This window comes from Saprolegnia diclina (assembly GCF_000281045.1).
Source record: "Saprolegnia diclina VS20 unplaced genomic scaffold supercont1.31, whole genome shotgun sequence".
Classification (NCBI taxonomy): Eukaryota; Oomycota; class Saprolegniomycetes; order Saprolegniales; family Saprolegniaceae; genus Saprolegnia; species Saprolegnia diclina.
In genome coordinates, this window is record NW_008246098.1 from 168,765 (window position 1) to 182,752 (window position 13,988).

Genomic DNA, 13,988 nt, shown 5'->3' on the forward strand with positions numbered 1-13,988 from the left:
GCTCTTGTAACATCAACCATCCGAGTGTCGAGTCGTTTGAAAAAGCAAAAGCTCGATGGACATGCACGTGGTATATAGTAACAGAGGTATCTAGTGCATGAGGCGGTCCATGATCTCGATCAAATACGGAAACTGCTGGTGCAAAGCAATCTGCCGAACGACCTTGAACGTCTTGTGGAGCTGCGACGGCACGTCCGGCGCGATGCCGAGCGTACCTGCAGGAAGCGCTCGATCAACGAAGGTTCTCGTTGTGAAATGCGTACCTGAGCACACGCAGAGCTGGCGCAGATGCCCTTCGGTCGGCAGCTTGCACTTGAGGCACACGACGTCGGTCTGCTGGTACGGCAGAGAGAAGTGGGTCTGAACCAGCTCCACCAGCCGCATCTCGAGGTCGCCCATGTCGTACAAATGGTGGCACCGAGGACATTGCCTAGATCCACATCTGAACCTATTCTGGCACGCACGCATGTACCAGAGAGCGCCCCCAGACGCGTCGTCGGTCTCGTCGCTTTGCGTAGCCTCCATGAGCCCGGGCTCGCGACAGAGGTCGACGTCGCGGCAGACGTTGCAGTTACTGCAAATGATGTCGGGCAACACGAACGACTGACTCGGGTTGGCAAACGCTGCTTCGTCCGCATAATCGCTAGTCGTTCTCAGACTAGATGCTTCTGTAAACAGACAAGGTGTACCTGATGCCCATGGTCTTGAGCAGCGCGCGCTTGAGCTGGTGCACTTGCGACGCGACGTTCGGGTCGAGGCTCCACACGTGGCAGACGCACTTGACGAGCTCGAGCGCAGCGTGCGTCCACGGCAAGTGCGACCCCGCGAGCACCTACACGCTGTGACTTCTCGGTCGGTACCGGTTTATATACCGGGAACGACAGCGACGGGTGCGCCATGATCTCGGGCACCAAGCGCAGCATCTTTTCCGTAAAGTAGGACGTGACCAGCTTCTGCGCATGCGCTGCCACGTCGTCCCTAGCGACAGAAAATGTCTCATAACTCGTTTGCAACGAAAACTCTAGACAATACGAGGTGGCCGTGGCGTGCTTGGTGGCAAACTATGATCTCGCATCAGCACCAATGACACGCGCGCGTCACGAGCGTACCTCAAAGCGGCGCTTGATAAACTGACCCACGAGAATCATAAAGTACTCGTCGACGCCCTGCGGCAGGTAGCGCGCCATGTTCCATTTCGAGAGCAGCGTCGGGTCCGTCTCGTCAACTCCCACGGCCATGCCGCCAAAGTTCTCAATGTCGTAGAACAACATGTGCGAGAGGTACTAACACACAGAAGTATGTTATAACATCGGTAGACAACTTGTTGTTCTCGAACCTGCACGGGCGTCAAGCTCAACACTTGATACCACGGGTGCGCGCTCAGCGTGCGTGAAATGAAGCGCACGTAGGCGTGGGCCCCTTCGAGGCTGTCCTTGCCCGTCGAGAGCACAATCTGCGCCACAGTTGATACATTGATACAATGATACTTACGCACCCGGGACGTGTCGGCGTACACAATGACGGCGCCGAGGCGACGGCACTCGGCGAGCAAGTTGAGCAGCAGCGTGTGCATGACGCCCTTGACCTTCTTGTGCAGTGCCGGGTCGTACAATTGCTAGTTGACAATCAGTTTCATCGATTTTGCCAACAGAAATACAACAATGTACCGACGACGGCGACGAGACCCAGCGGTAAAAGTGCTGGAGGAGGTGGTCGGCCATCTCGGACCGCGTCGCCATAAAGTCCTTGAAGAGGTTGGTCGTCAGCGTGCGCAGGAAGCGGAACGTCTCGGCGCACGACCCGAGCTCCTCCACGATACCTACAGTTGCGACAAAGAACATGAGTCGATACATTGAAAGTATGCAACGCTACCGGCGCCGCCGTCGTGGTGCAAGTCGGACGCCACTAGCAGCGCTTGGATCGCAAGCCCATCAAGGGTGAGCTCGACGCTGAACTCGGCGTACGCGCCAGAGACGCACACGGGCAGACTGGACGTCGATGCCTGCAGCAGATCGTCCAGAGGGGCTTCGCGCCCGCCCAGATCTGGCGACTAGCATGCCCGATTCAGATAACACCAGAGGTAGACACCATGCGTACGTTGGTCGAGGACGCCCAGAGCAAATGCTGCTGCCGGTGGAGCACTCGCGCAAACATCGCGTCGAGCATGACGACCGCGGGGTCGCCCGTCATGTTGCCAAGCGGCAGTTGCGCATATCTAGCTCAACAAAGAAATAAATAAACATACAGATTTAAAGTGGGTTCGAAGCGTGTACCGCGCGCAATCGAGCACATCGGCCCACTGCGCGTCGACGGCCGCGACGCGCTGCAAGAGGCGCTGCGGCAGCTCCGAGCGCCACGTCAGCGCCGGGAACGGCTCGTGGTCCCCCAGCACGATCATGGGGAAAGCGTCGAGGCCCCGGAACTGGTGCCGGAGCTTCTTGGTCGAGAGCCACTGCGGCGCGTGGGCCATGACGATCGAGGGCACGTCGCGGCACTTGGCGAGCGCCGCGTTGAGACCCGTGACGACATCGGCGACCGACTGCACCATCGTCACCTTCATCGGCGGCAAGTTCGACGTCATTTCGAGCGCCGCCCAGTGGCTCTGCCAGTCCTTCTGCCGCAGTGGGACGTCTGCGCCCATAGGTCATTAGGGTTGGGTGTCAAGACGATAGCACGCACCCGAGAGCCCCCGGTCGACCATCCAATGCGACGCAGTCTTGATGTCGAGCGACGGTGTCAGCACGACGAGGCTCCACAGCCCCACCTGCTGCCTCGTGTTGGTGCCAACGTACAGCACGACACGCTGCAGCGGTGCGGTCTACAGCGCACATGACAATATGTCCATACAACACAGACCATGTACCTCGCTCAGATACGCAGCCGGCGACAGGCTCTTGGGCTGCAAATCGGCGAGCGCAAAGAGGTGCGTCGTCATGTTGGACGGTTTCGTGAGCACCTTGGCGACGCACCTAGTCTTGTGTACAACTTGTCTGCGAGTCGATCGACAGCGTACCCAAGTGTCCAGAGCGCGCGGGACGTAGCCGTCACGTGGGACTCGTACACAGCTTGGATCGACGCGTCGTCCATGGCCTGAAGCACGTCCTTGCGGTTTGACTTCCACTGCGTTTCGCTCAGCTCGAGCTCGAGCACGAGCTGCGGCGACGATTGGTGCGGCACGAGGCGCGTCACGAACCGGCCGTCGAGGTGGCCCACGTCGCCTTGGAGGTAAATGGTCTTTGGCACCTTGAGTGTGAACGACTGCAGCTTGCTACACAAGAAGACTTGCTTTCCAACGACCGACCGCGCATTCGTACCTGGCGCCCGACGACGTACACGCCCAGATGTGAAACAAACCCGGCTCCTCCCTAGACCGAACATGACGTCGCACGCGTCATCGCCTCGACAGCGTACGTTTCTTGGAGCTCGACAATGTGCCACAAGTCGTCGTCCTTGGCCATCGTCGACGATGCGACCACAAAGCCTTCGACGCCACTGCCCTTGGCGCGCTTGGCCGCCTACGTTGGACAACCGGGTTGGTCAAGCGCTTGATTTGGCGCACGCACCCGTGGGTCGTCGTGCAGCGTCTTGCGCGCCAGTCGTTTGGCTTTCCAGCCAGCCTTGCGCACCTGCAGCCACTCGGGAAACGCATCGTGGCCCAGCTGCACCGCCCGCTACCTCGCTGCATGAGTGACACCATGGCGATACGACGCCGCACCATCTGTTCGACCACAGAGGCCGTCTCATCGAGGGGCTCGGGCTCGATGACGCCCATCGCGTCATCGTCGCCTTGGTTGTCTTCGTCGGCGACGACCGGCTTGGTCTTTCTTGTCACCACGGGACGGGGCGCCGTGCGCAAGGGCTTGGGTGCGGCGCCAAAGTCTTCCATGTCGGCCACGTCCAGCACCGCGTTCTTGTTTCGCGGAAGGACTTTGAACCTAGCGCGCGTTGCTGCACTGCTCAACGTAACATAAATACCCGAGCTTGGTCTGGCGCTTGGTGTCGTTGAGCTCACGGAACCGGCGCTGCATCCAGTCGGGGAGCGCGATGCGCGGGACGGGGTTGGGAATGTTCTGAAAGCACGCGGGCAGTGAAATGATCTTTTGGACCGTACCGGCAAAGCTATTCATGACATTTGACATTTGAAATTGGGTTGTGAACACATAACATATACCGGGTGCGGTAGTAGTCCCAATCGAGCAAATTGCGCACGTCAAAGTCTTGCAAGCTCGGGTCGCGCATCCACTTGCGCAAAAAGTGTTTTTTCACCTACATGTGTCGTGAAATATGACTTTGAAAAGACACGAATCACACCGCAGGCTCGGCCGAGAAGATCGCAGTCGGCACGGCGCGCTCGGTGACCTTTTCGCCGTACGGCCGCGTGACGATGATGAGCTTACACGCGAGACCCTTGTCCTTGACCATTTCAGCCCCAAGGAACTCGCCGAGGCGCCGCGCGGTCGTGATGGCCGTTGATTTTTGGCTGCCGTAGTCTTCGAGTTTGCCCGACATGCTCTTGTTCTCGGTCAGGAGCGCCATGACCTCGTCGTCTTCCATGTCGCGGCCTTTTGTGTCGAGCACGTCCAGCCTACAATTCCACAATAGGATATTGTTAGCAATTTTTGCAATTTTTGCAATAGGTATTGGGTCGCACCAGCGGTTGGCGATCTGCGCCACGGACGCATAACACTCGGCGAGCGTCGTGCCGTCCAAGAACGAGCTAAAGACTTGGCTCTGGAACGCCTTAATGAGCTCGAGCTCGCCGCGGCGCTTGAGCTCGAACCCTAATGCGGCGGGTTAGGGTTCGGAGCGCGTATTGCGATCGTCCGGACCTTTGAGCTCGGTGAGCTTGTTGTTAAAGTTGAAGACGGCGTAGCGCTTCTTGAGCAGCTTTCCCTCCTCCGTGGACGCCGGCAGCACCATGCACTTGTACGGCCCGTCGAGCTCAAAGAAGATCGAGCACTCGGAGCGCGTTTGGTATATGCCTACAAGCCATTCAGGCTCACTTCCCACACGATCGATGCCTACCGTCAAGCTGCTCTTCGTACTGGTGGTTGGTGTACTGCTCTTCAATGTCGGCGTTGAGCATCACACAGGGATATGTAATCGACCTACACCGCGCCAAACAGATGAAAATTAGACTCTATCACGAAGAGAGATACCGGGTCGAGCCGTCTTGGAGCTTGAACTTGAACGTGTCGGGGAACGACGCGGGGAGAATGGCCCAGATACCATCCGTGTCGAGCTCGAGCGGGCGACCGATTTGCTCGACGAGCTGGCGCGCGCGCTGAATGATGTTACTGCCCGTGTTGGTCACGATGCCTGCCATCTCCATCGAGTGCCACCGCGCGCCCTTGCGCATGACGTAGCCGTAAAACGAGTTGAGAATGCACTTGTGCGCCAGCTGGAGCGAGTCGAACACGAGGCACTTGTTGGCGGCTTCGACCTTCCCAAGGACGTCTAGCCCCATGTCAAACGCGATCAATTAATCAACTCCAAGATACCGTGCTTGGCTTCGGCCTCCTTGAGCTTCTTGGTCCACTGCTTGGTCAAGATCTTGTAGTCGTAGCGACGGTCGCGGAACGCGCGGACCGTGTTGACGTAAAATGGGTTCTCACGCATGCACACCTACCCCCACCATGGACACGATATATCACTGGGAGGTACCTACCGTCGCAGACCGCGTCTCGGTCGACGTGACTTTGGTCTTCTTGTACACAGTTTGGCAATACTGCTTGAGACGCTCTTGGACCAGCGCCGTCTGCTTCTCGTACGGCAGCTGCTTGAACGGCACCTTGTTGAACGACTCGTAGCTGAGCTGCGTCTGAATCGACTGGAACTCAGCGTTGGTCGCGGGGTAGTAGTCACCGCGCCAGACCCACTCCATCGGCCGCTGGCACGAGAGCTGCTCGTCGTTGCTACAAAATGCATGAGATCACATACCTAGAGAAAGCAACACGTACGAGGACATGCACGCAGTGCTGTGGACGCACGCTGCACAGTCGGTCGGCTGCACCATCGCGCAGGGCTGGAGGCGGTTGGTGAGAATGATGTTGGGGTACATGGCCGCGACGTCCAAGTGATAGATGCTCGGCTTCTCCATGCGCGACGGCTTGTCCCGCAGCATCTCGAGGCCTTCGACGATCGCGCGCCGCACGTCGTTGTAGTTGGTCACGTGGTGCCGCGGAATGTCGAGCTCGACCTCGAGCGCAAACGTCAAGTCGCGGTCAATGTGCGTGATCAACATCTACGCGGATCTGTCACGCCACGTAATCCGGTCGTAGATTACGTCAAACGCCGACGGCGTCACGTGGAACTGGTACTCGAGGTCGGCGCGGAAGACGCCGCTCTCCAAGCACTCGACGTGCCCTCCAATGTACGTCTCGCTCTCAACCACATGGCCTTGGTACGACGCGCCTACAGATTGAACCGAGGCGTGAGCCAGAGAACTCGCATGCTTGCTCTCGGACCGAGCGCCGTCGACGTCTGTTTGTTGGGGCAAATGATGTTGCCTTCGTATGCCTCGACCATGAGCAGCGCTTCGCAGAGCGTGCCACTGCCCTTGCGCAGCACGTCTTCGCTCCCGAGCGGAATGATCGTGCAGAGCGAGAAGACAAACAGGTGCACGTACTTGTCGTACCTACGCAACCATGGTCCAACATGCAATGTCAACCACCGCGTACAGGTAAAAGGTCGCGACAGCGTCCGACACCGAGTAGCTCGCCATCTTGAGCGGGTCGTCCATCGCCAGCGACGTCATTTCTTCCGGGTCGACTTCGACCGGGTCGTACCCGAGCTTGTACTTGGTGACGGCCTTGAGGCCTTGCGAGCCCTGCGGCAGATACGAATCGCGCTTCACCCAGCAGTAGGCGTCCATGTGCACGGCGCACTTGCCGCGGTACTCGCCGTTGCGGTCGCGGGAGATGCCAATCGCGGTCGTCATGTTGAGGCCATGCACCTCGGCGCGCGTCTCGACGAACGGCCAGTCGAAGAAGTCGCCGTTGTACGTGACAAAGATGTGCGGGTTGAGCTCGGTCACGTGAGCGAAGAAGCGCTTGAGAAGCGCTTCTTCGTTCGGCGCGTTGAAGCACTCGAACGGCCCGTCGTACTCAGCGGTCGGCGTATACTCAAAGTCGTCGACGTCCTGCGACACGAACTCGCGGTTCACAATGAGATAGCCCTACAATTTTACTGTGAGCTCCACGAAATCTCCAGCAAGAATTGAAAGTTTGTGAAAAAGAACACGATTGATGCCAACACAGCCACTTTCGTCGACGACATTGGACGTGTAGGATGAAAAAGACACCAAGTTTTCATGCAAAATGGCCCAGAACCGGCATGGCACCAAACACGAAATATGAAAAAAGGGAAAAAAGGGAAAAAAGAGGAAAAAAGAGGAAACAATTGGGAAAAATGGAAAATTGAAGAAGCAAGGTGTACCTGGCGATCGACCATGTACGAAATCATGTAAATCTGGTCGTGGGCCGCGTCTGGAAACTTGAGCGGCGCCTTGGTACACTCGATATCAAACGCGAGGACGACCGGCTCGGCCTTGTCGACCATGTCCATAATCTAGGCGCGTTCCATAGGAATATATGGATATGGACAAAGAGTCGAGCGTACCCGAGACACTTTGGTCACTTCTTGCTCGACGTGGACCGTGTACCACGCGCCGACGCGGATGCCGAGGTCGATGGCCACGCGCATGAGGTACGGCACGTCGTACTCGCGCAAGTCCGTGATCGACTCCTTATCGTTGAGCGACTCGCCAGACGCCGCGTACGCTTCTTGGGACTTGAGCTGCTGCTTGTTGCGTGTCACAATTGGCTGCAGCGTCTGCTTGGCCTCGACCAAGTCCGACACCTACCACAACGCCGCCTTAGCATGCACCTCGCTGGTCCATGCATACCGTCCGGAAGACGAGCTTGATGTACTGCGCCTTTGTGCCCGAGAGATGGTTGGGCATGTCGAGGTCCTCCATCTGCACAATGCTCGTCGAGAGGAGCGTCGAGACGAGCGTCCGCTGGCAGAATCTATGACCAATCGCTATTGCAGTCGTCGTCGATACGATGGGCAACGTACGCAAGCGCTTCGCCGAGGCGCTTGGGCGAGGCGCCGACGAAAAAGTACGGCGCATGGATGACCGTGGCCTTGAACGCGCTGCCGTCCTGCGCGAGAAAGTAGAGGTCGACGCCGCTGCGCTCGACGTTCTCGACGGTGCGCGACGTGTTGCATGCGTTCAGAAGCCTACGCGACGCTAGGCCAAGCGCATTTACTCACAGCTGCGTACCAGCCGATCTGCGGCCCGTCGTCGTCTTGGAGCGGTGCAAAGCCATGGGCAAGGTCGAAGGCATCCTGCCGCGCGACGCTCGCGGCCTTGTCGTCGTTCATGGAGCGGCCGGCCACGTTGGAGCGCGCACCCTGCGAGTTCTTGGCCCACGCGGACCCACCGCCGCCGGTCGGCCGGTTCAGGCGCTTCGTGGACATGGCTCGTTGGCGCGACGACAAATGAACCAATCACGGGCCAAACCTCTCGCGCGAAGCCAAGACTCGGGTATTTTATTTTACAAAAGCGTACGCTTGTATTGGATATTTGTATATCGAATATAATGTTGAGTTGTATTGTTTCCATCAACTGCCGCGGATTTTAATTCGAAGCTCGGCCAACCTGGGGCCGGGCAAGGACCAAGGACCAAGGACGTTCGCGCTCTCCCTCGCCCCTCACTGCTGCGCACAGCGCCCTGTTTGCTACGGTACACGTCTGATCGTCCTCTGTAGAGGAGGCCATGGGCGTACAGACGCCGAAATTCGAGTTCAAACACTGTTTATGATGCAGCTTTTCGCCACATTTGCACCGCTGGTCGAGACAACGGCTCGTATGGCATTGGACCGGCTTGGACCACGCGCCTTGCGCGTCCCATCACGGCGTCGCAGACGAAGCAACAATCTCGGCAATGGTAGATTGCAAGAGATAGACTGTCATGGACCGTACGTCATGTTCATTTTCGTGTCATTTACTCCTTGGGCTCGAGCTTGATGACCTTGCCGATCGCGATTGTCTTGCCTTCGTCGCGGAGCGTCAAGCGGCCGAGCTGCGGGATGTGATCGAACGTCTCAATGCAGATGCTCTGGTCGACTTCAATGCGGCACACGACGCTCTGGCCCGTCTTGACAAACATGACCTTCTTCTTGAGGATCTCGCCCGTCTTGGGGTCCACGGGGCGCTACACCAAGTGGTCATCGATGGCTTTGTCAGAGCGCAAACGTACGAGAAGCTTGGAGATCGTGCATTCTTGGGCGATCGTGTGAATGTGCAGAATGGCCTTGTAGCCAGCCGTGAGCAGCGGGCGGTGCTCCAAGTTGTCGACGAACGCGATCTGCGCCACAAAGCTCGTGACGGGCTTGACGTCGTCGGCCGGCGCCGGGCAGAGCACGAAACCTAACACGAAAATAAGCGGCCATGACGAGACTATGAAGGGACGTACCCTTCTGGAGGTCTTCGAGGTTGCACGTGAGGCGCATGAGCACGTTCTCGCCGGGCTTGGCCGTGCGCACAGGCTTTTCATTGATGTACACCTGCGCGACGGTCGTCCGCGTGTTGGTCGGCTTGATCACGAGCTTCTGGCCCGTCGTGAGGACACCGGACTCGACCTTGCCGAGCACGATGGTGCCACGCTCCTGGTAGCGGTCGAGGACAGGGACGCGGAGAGCGCCCTGCGGGTTGCGGCCGAGGATCGCCATCGTGTCGAGGTGGTCAATGAGCGACGTGCCTTCGTACCACGGCGCGACCGACGACTCGACCTTGGTCTTGATGTTTTCGCCCGAGAGACCCGAGATCGGGATGAAGGCGACATCGCGCTTGACGGCAAAGCCGCAGCTCTACATTTGCAGAAGCATGAGCGCCATGGGGATACGTAATGGAGAAATGTACGCGAAGGAACGGGCGGAGCTTCTCGACGCACTCGTCGAAGCGCTCCTTGCCCCACTTGGCTTCGTCCATCTTGTTGATGACGACGACGAGCTTGTTGATACCGAGAGTCTTGGCAAGCATCGCGTGCTCGCGCGTCTGGCCACCGCGCTCAAAGCCCGTCTCGAACTCGCCCTTGCGCGCCGAGATGACGAGGATACCGACATCGGCCTGCGCCGCGCCCTGGATCATGTTGGGCACGTAGTTCTTGTGGCCCGGTGCGTCGAGGATCGTAAAGCGCTTGCTGGCCGTCTCGAAATGGGCGCGGCCGACCTCGACCGTCTTGCCCTTGGCGCGCTCCTCTTCACCCGTGTCCATGATAAAGGCAAGGAACCACGAGTCGCGGTTGCGCGCCTTCGCCTCCTTCTCGAAGCGTTCGATCGTACGCTTGTCGACCATGTCCATAAGGTACAAGATGTTGCCCGAGAGCGTCGACTTGCCAGCATCGACGTGGCCGATCAAGACAACGTTGATGTGCTCGCGGGGATCTTCCTCGCCAATCTCCTCTTCGCCAATGAGCTCGACCTCTTCCTCAGCGTCCTCAACAACAGCCGGCTTCTTCTCTTCGACCTGCTTCTTCTCCTCGACGGGCGCAGCCTTGGCGACGGTCTTGACCGGCGACTTGGGCGCCGCCGGCTTGGGCGCGGCCACCGGCGCAGGGGCAGCGGGGGCGGCCGGCGGAGCGGGCGCCGCAGGCTTGGGGGCAGGCGGCGCGCCCGACGGGATCGGGGGCGCCCACGTCGACGCCGACGGGTTGAAGGAGAAGGTCTTGGCGTTCGGGTTCAAGCTCATGCTGCTGCTGATCTTAGGCTGTGAACCAACAAATGACCAAGTGGCCAAGCGCAACTTCGCGCATTGAATTGCGCGTCTTTTTATTGTCCTATTTTCCCAATGTACTTGGTTTTTGTATGTACAAGGGTATCGAGCGCATTAAAACCGACCTGAATTTCGTTGTCTTTGGGTGAGCACTCCAAAAAAGACCAATCAGCGACGACGCCAGCGCAAAGGCAGCCAATGGCATGCGATCGAATTCCCATTTTGGCCAATCACGCGCATCAACGCTGAGGCCGGCAACCATGAATGGCGGTCGCACGACGCATGCAGCGGGACCAGGCCAGGAGGACGATGGTCATCATGAGGATGCTGCGGATGATGGTAGAGCGCTGTAGCTGCATATCCATGGCGCCGCCGCGGGCGTCGATGCCATGCCATGCGAACGATGGCGGCTACGAGAGCGAACATGTTGTCGGACGACAAGCTTTCCTGCAAATATCGCGCTGTCGTCGTGCTGGCTATGTAAAAGATGGCAGGATGCAATCAGCGACTGCCCTGCATGTGGCATCATCGTAAGCAGCATGCGGGTAGGGCGAGGCCGATCACAGACAGGTAAATGCATTGTAGCATATCTACTTGGGCGTCGAGAGGAGGCTCTCGAGGTTGGCCTTGAGCTGCTCGTTGGCTTTTTTGAGCAGCTCGACCTCGTCCTGGTGCTTCTTCTCGTCCGAGAGCCGCTTCTCTTCTTCGCGCTTGGTGATGGCGTCACAGCGCAGTTTGAGCCTACGCGCCTCCGTCATCCATAGACGAGATACCAAGCGTACTCTTCGACTTGGGACACGAGCTCGTTCCGGTCGGCTTCGAGCTGCTTGAGCTTGAGTTCGGCGTCCATCTTCTTTTGCTCGGCCATGAGCGCTTTGCGCATCCTACGCATACACTGACGCTACCGCTTCCTCTCCGTGGCATCTACCCAAACGCAATGCTGCTTTCATACAGCGTCTGGTACGCCGAAATCGACATGCGCGTCTCGACACGGACCCGCAGCAGGAGCAGCCCACGCTCGGCGCAGTTGATGGTGATTTGGCGAATGAGCTCGTCTAGTGCCATCTCTGAACAGCCTTGTCAGCACCACGCTCGTCTACCAAAGCACTGGGCGTAGAGCTCTTCGCGGACAGGGCAGATGCCGGTCTCGCGCGCTTGCTTTTGCTGGAGCTTGAGGTCTAATTGTTCCTACCACGACCTCGGATTTCATTCTGCAAGCGCGGCCGGATACCTGGAGGTTGATGACGTCGAGGCGCGTCGCCGGCGTGCTCGACACGTACTGCACCCAGAGCTGGCCGTCTTCCGTCCACTCTCTAGACACAGAGGTCGTTGCATTTAGAGAGCTACCATGGCGCGTCGTACTTGGGCGGCAAGATCGAGTTCAAAATGTCTTCGGTCTGCGTCGAACTGGCGGCCGCGATCGACGGAATCCCGCCGGGCGCCGGGCCCTTCTCCGCATCCTTCTTACTCTTCTTACTTCCGCCGGCCTTCTTGTCCTTGGTCGTGCTGATCAAGATCGGGCTGTCGTACTTGACCAGCGAGCTATGGGGCGGCAACATGGCGACGGTTCAACGCAGTGTGGATCTTCCCCGTTTCAAAACCTCAAAGTTGCGTGTTTCAAGTGAAATCCATCTGCTGGACGGAGCGAGAACGCCACTTGGTAGTCGCCACAGGCTTGCAACCGTGGACGACCACAAGACGTCGGTCGAGGGCCTGTGGTCAATGTACTTGTAGGCCGACATGCATGCAGCCGTCGAGGTCTTGCACCAAACGACCCGCAATCGAGCAGGCCATCGAACCGTCGCATGCGTAACCGGTTGGACGGTCCAACCGGTCGAGTCGGCTAAAACCGTCGTTTCTGATTGGCGCCACGACGGTGCAGGCTGCCGGTCACCTTCCTCCCGACGACGTCAACCGCGAGGCTTAAGTCATAGAACCGACGATGCCTGCCCTCGGAGAAACGTTGACAGACTTCCTCGCCAAGGCGTCCGCCCGCACGCCCAAGGCGATCCTCTCCAAAGTCGCGTCCGCCTGTATCGAGATCCACGAGCTGGTCCAGCAAGGCGCGCTCGCCGACGTGATTGGGTCGGCGCAGACCGACAACGTGCAAGGCGAGGTGCAGCAGAAGCTCGACATTCTCTCCAACGACGCGATTCTCAACGCATGCGCTACCGAAGCCTCGCTTGGCGGCCTCTGCTCGGAGGAGCACGAGACGTTTTACCCGGGCGCGGTCGCCGGCGAGTACCTCCTCCTCTTTGACCCGCTCGACGGCTCGTCCAACATTGACGTCAACGTGTCGATTGGCACAATCTTCTCGATCCTGCGCCGCCCGTCGACGGCGACAGCGGTCACGCACGCCGAGTTTCTGCAGCCCGGGGCGCGCCAGGTCGCGGCCGGCTACGTCATCTACGGCCCGCAGACGATCCTCGTGCTCAGCGTCGGCGACGGCGTCCACATGTTTACGCTCGACACGGCGGCCAAGCGCTTTGTGTGCACGCGCCACAACGTCACGATCGCGCCCGAGACGAAAGAGTTTGCGATCAACATGTCCAACATGCGCCACTGGGACGCGCCGGTCCGCCGGTACGTGGACGAGTGCCTCCTCGGCAGCCAAGGCGTCCGCGGGAAGGACTTCAACATGCGCTGGATCGCGTCCATGGTCACTGAGATCCACCGTCTTCTGACGCGCGGTGGCGTCTTCATGTACCCGTGGGATGCCCGGTACCCGGAGAAGCCGGGCCGCCTCCGCCTCCTGTACGAAGCCAACCCGATGAGCTTTCTCATTGAGGCGGCGGGCGGCGCAAGCATCAACGGCTACGAGCGCATGCTCGATGTTCGACCGACCGAATTGCACCAGCGCGTCTCCGTCATCTTGGGCGCCAAGCATGAAATCGAACGTATCGCGAAGTACCACGCGACCGCCGCCAAACCCAACCCCCTCGCCCGCATGTGACGGAATACCTGGCTTGCACTGCTGGGTGATATGACTCTATTGGTCGTTGTTGCTGCTATAACTCAATCGTAATGGACGCGTACCTTGTTGTTGTTTCCTTGGTTCAGTGAAGTGGTCGGTAACAAGGAGTACATGTGAAAAGGATGGTATACAGATAACGTGTTTACGGTTAACAAAGATGCTAGGATGATCGAGCGACGCGTCTTACCAGCCGCCACCCGTGTTGCCGCCACCGGTGTTGCCGCCACCGGTGTT

General features: G+C 58.8%; 4 protein-coding genes across 4 annotated transcripts; 1 reads left to right on the forward strand and 3 right to left on the reverse strand.

Annotated features, from left to right (window-relative positions):
- Positions 1–20: 20 nt before the first annotated feature.
- Positions 21–8,501, reverse strand: SDRG_09658 (hypothetical protein). Its single transcript, XM_008615606.1, has 38 exons — positions 8,288–8,501; positions 8,080–8,244; positions 7,907–8,030; positions 7,621–7,860; positions 7,438–7,569; positions 6,681–7,177; positions 6,468–6,637; positions 6,287–6,414; positions 5,961–6,244; positions 5,669–5,915; positions 5,502–5,625; positions 5,160–5,457; positions 5,026–5,108; positions 4,830–4,982; positions 4,652–4,781; positions 4,312–4,585; positions 4,172–4,266; positions 3,976–4,119; positions 3,716–3,935; positions 3,564–3,671; positions 3,412–3,515; positions 3,315–3,365; positions 3,014–3,268; positions 2,864–2,969; positions 2,680–2,818; positions 2,274–2,631; positions 2,098–2,215; positions 1,873–2,050; positions 1,668–1,819; positions 1,496–1,615; positions 1,337–1,453; positions 1,110–1,283; positions 1,033–1,061; positions 873–978; positions 690–832; positions 473–643; positions 264–430; positions 21–215 (listed from the first exon to the last, which is right to left on the reverse strand). Exons 1-38 carry the CDS (start codon positions 8,482–8,484, stop codon positions 91–93), a joined length of 6,426 nt encoding a protein of 2,141 aa, XP_008613828.1. The 5' UTR covers positions 8,485–8,501; the 3' UTR covers positions 21–90.
- A 458-nt stretch (positions 8,502–8,959) lies between these two features.
- Positions 8,960–10,789, reverse strand: SDRG_09659 (peptide chain release factor subunit 3). Its single transcript, XM_008615607.1, has 4 exons — positions 9,929–10,789; positions 9,483–9,876; positions 9,267–9,436; positions 8,960–9,221 (listed from the first exon to the last, which is right to left on the reverse strand). The coding sequence occupies exons 1-4, from the start codon at positions 10,754–10,756 to the stop codon at positions 9,012–9,014; spliced, it is 1,602 nt and encodes a 533-aa protein (XP_008613829.1). The 5' UTR covers positions 10,757–10,789; the 3' UTR covers positions 8,960–9,011.
- Positions 10,790–11,216: 427 nt separating this feature from the next.
- SDRG_09660 (dynein light intermediate chain, axonemal) lies at positions 11,217–12,369 on the reverse strand. Its single transcript, XM_008615608.1, has 6 exons — positions 12,143–12,369; positions 12,012–12,093; positions 11,881–11,968; positions 11,709–11,835; positions 11,563–11,664; positions 11,217–11,521 (listed from the first exon to the last, which is right to left on the reverse strand). The coding sequence occupies exons 1-6, from the start codon at positions 12,337–12,339 to the stop codon at positions 11,371–11,373; spliced, it is 747 nt and encodes a 248-aa protein (XP_008613830.1). The 5' UTR covers positions 12,340–12,369; the 3' UTR covers positions 11,217–11,370.
- Positions 12,370–12,648: 279 nt separating this feature from the next.
- SDRG_09661 (fructose-1,6-bisphosphatase) lies at positions 12,649–13,831 on the forward strand. The gene has a single exon (XM_008615609.1). It carries the CDS (start codon positions 12,723–12,725, stop codon positions 13,731–13,733), a length of 1,011 nt encoding a protein of 336 aa, XP_008613831.1. The 5' UTR covers positions 12,649–12,722; the 3' UTR covers positions 13,734–13,831.
- The last annotated feature ends 157 nt before the right edge of the window (positions 13,832–13,988 follow it).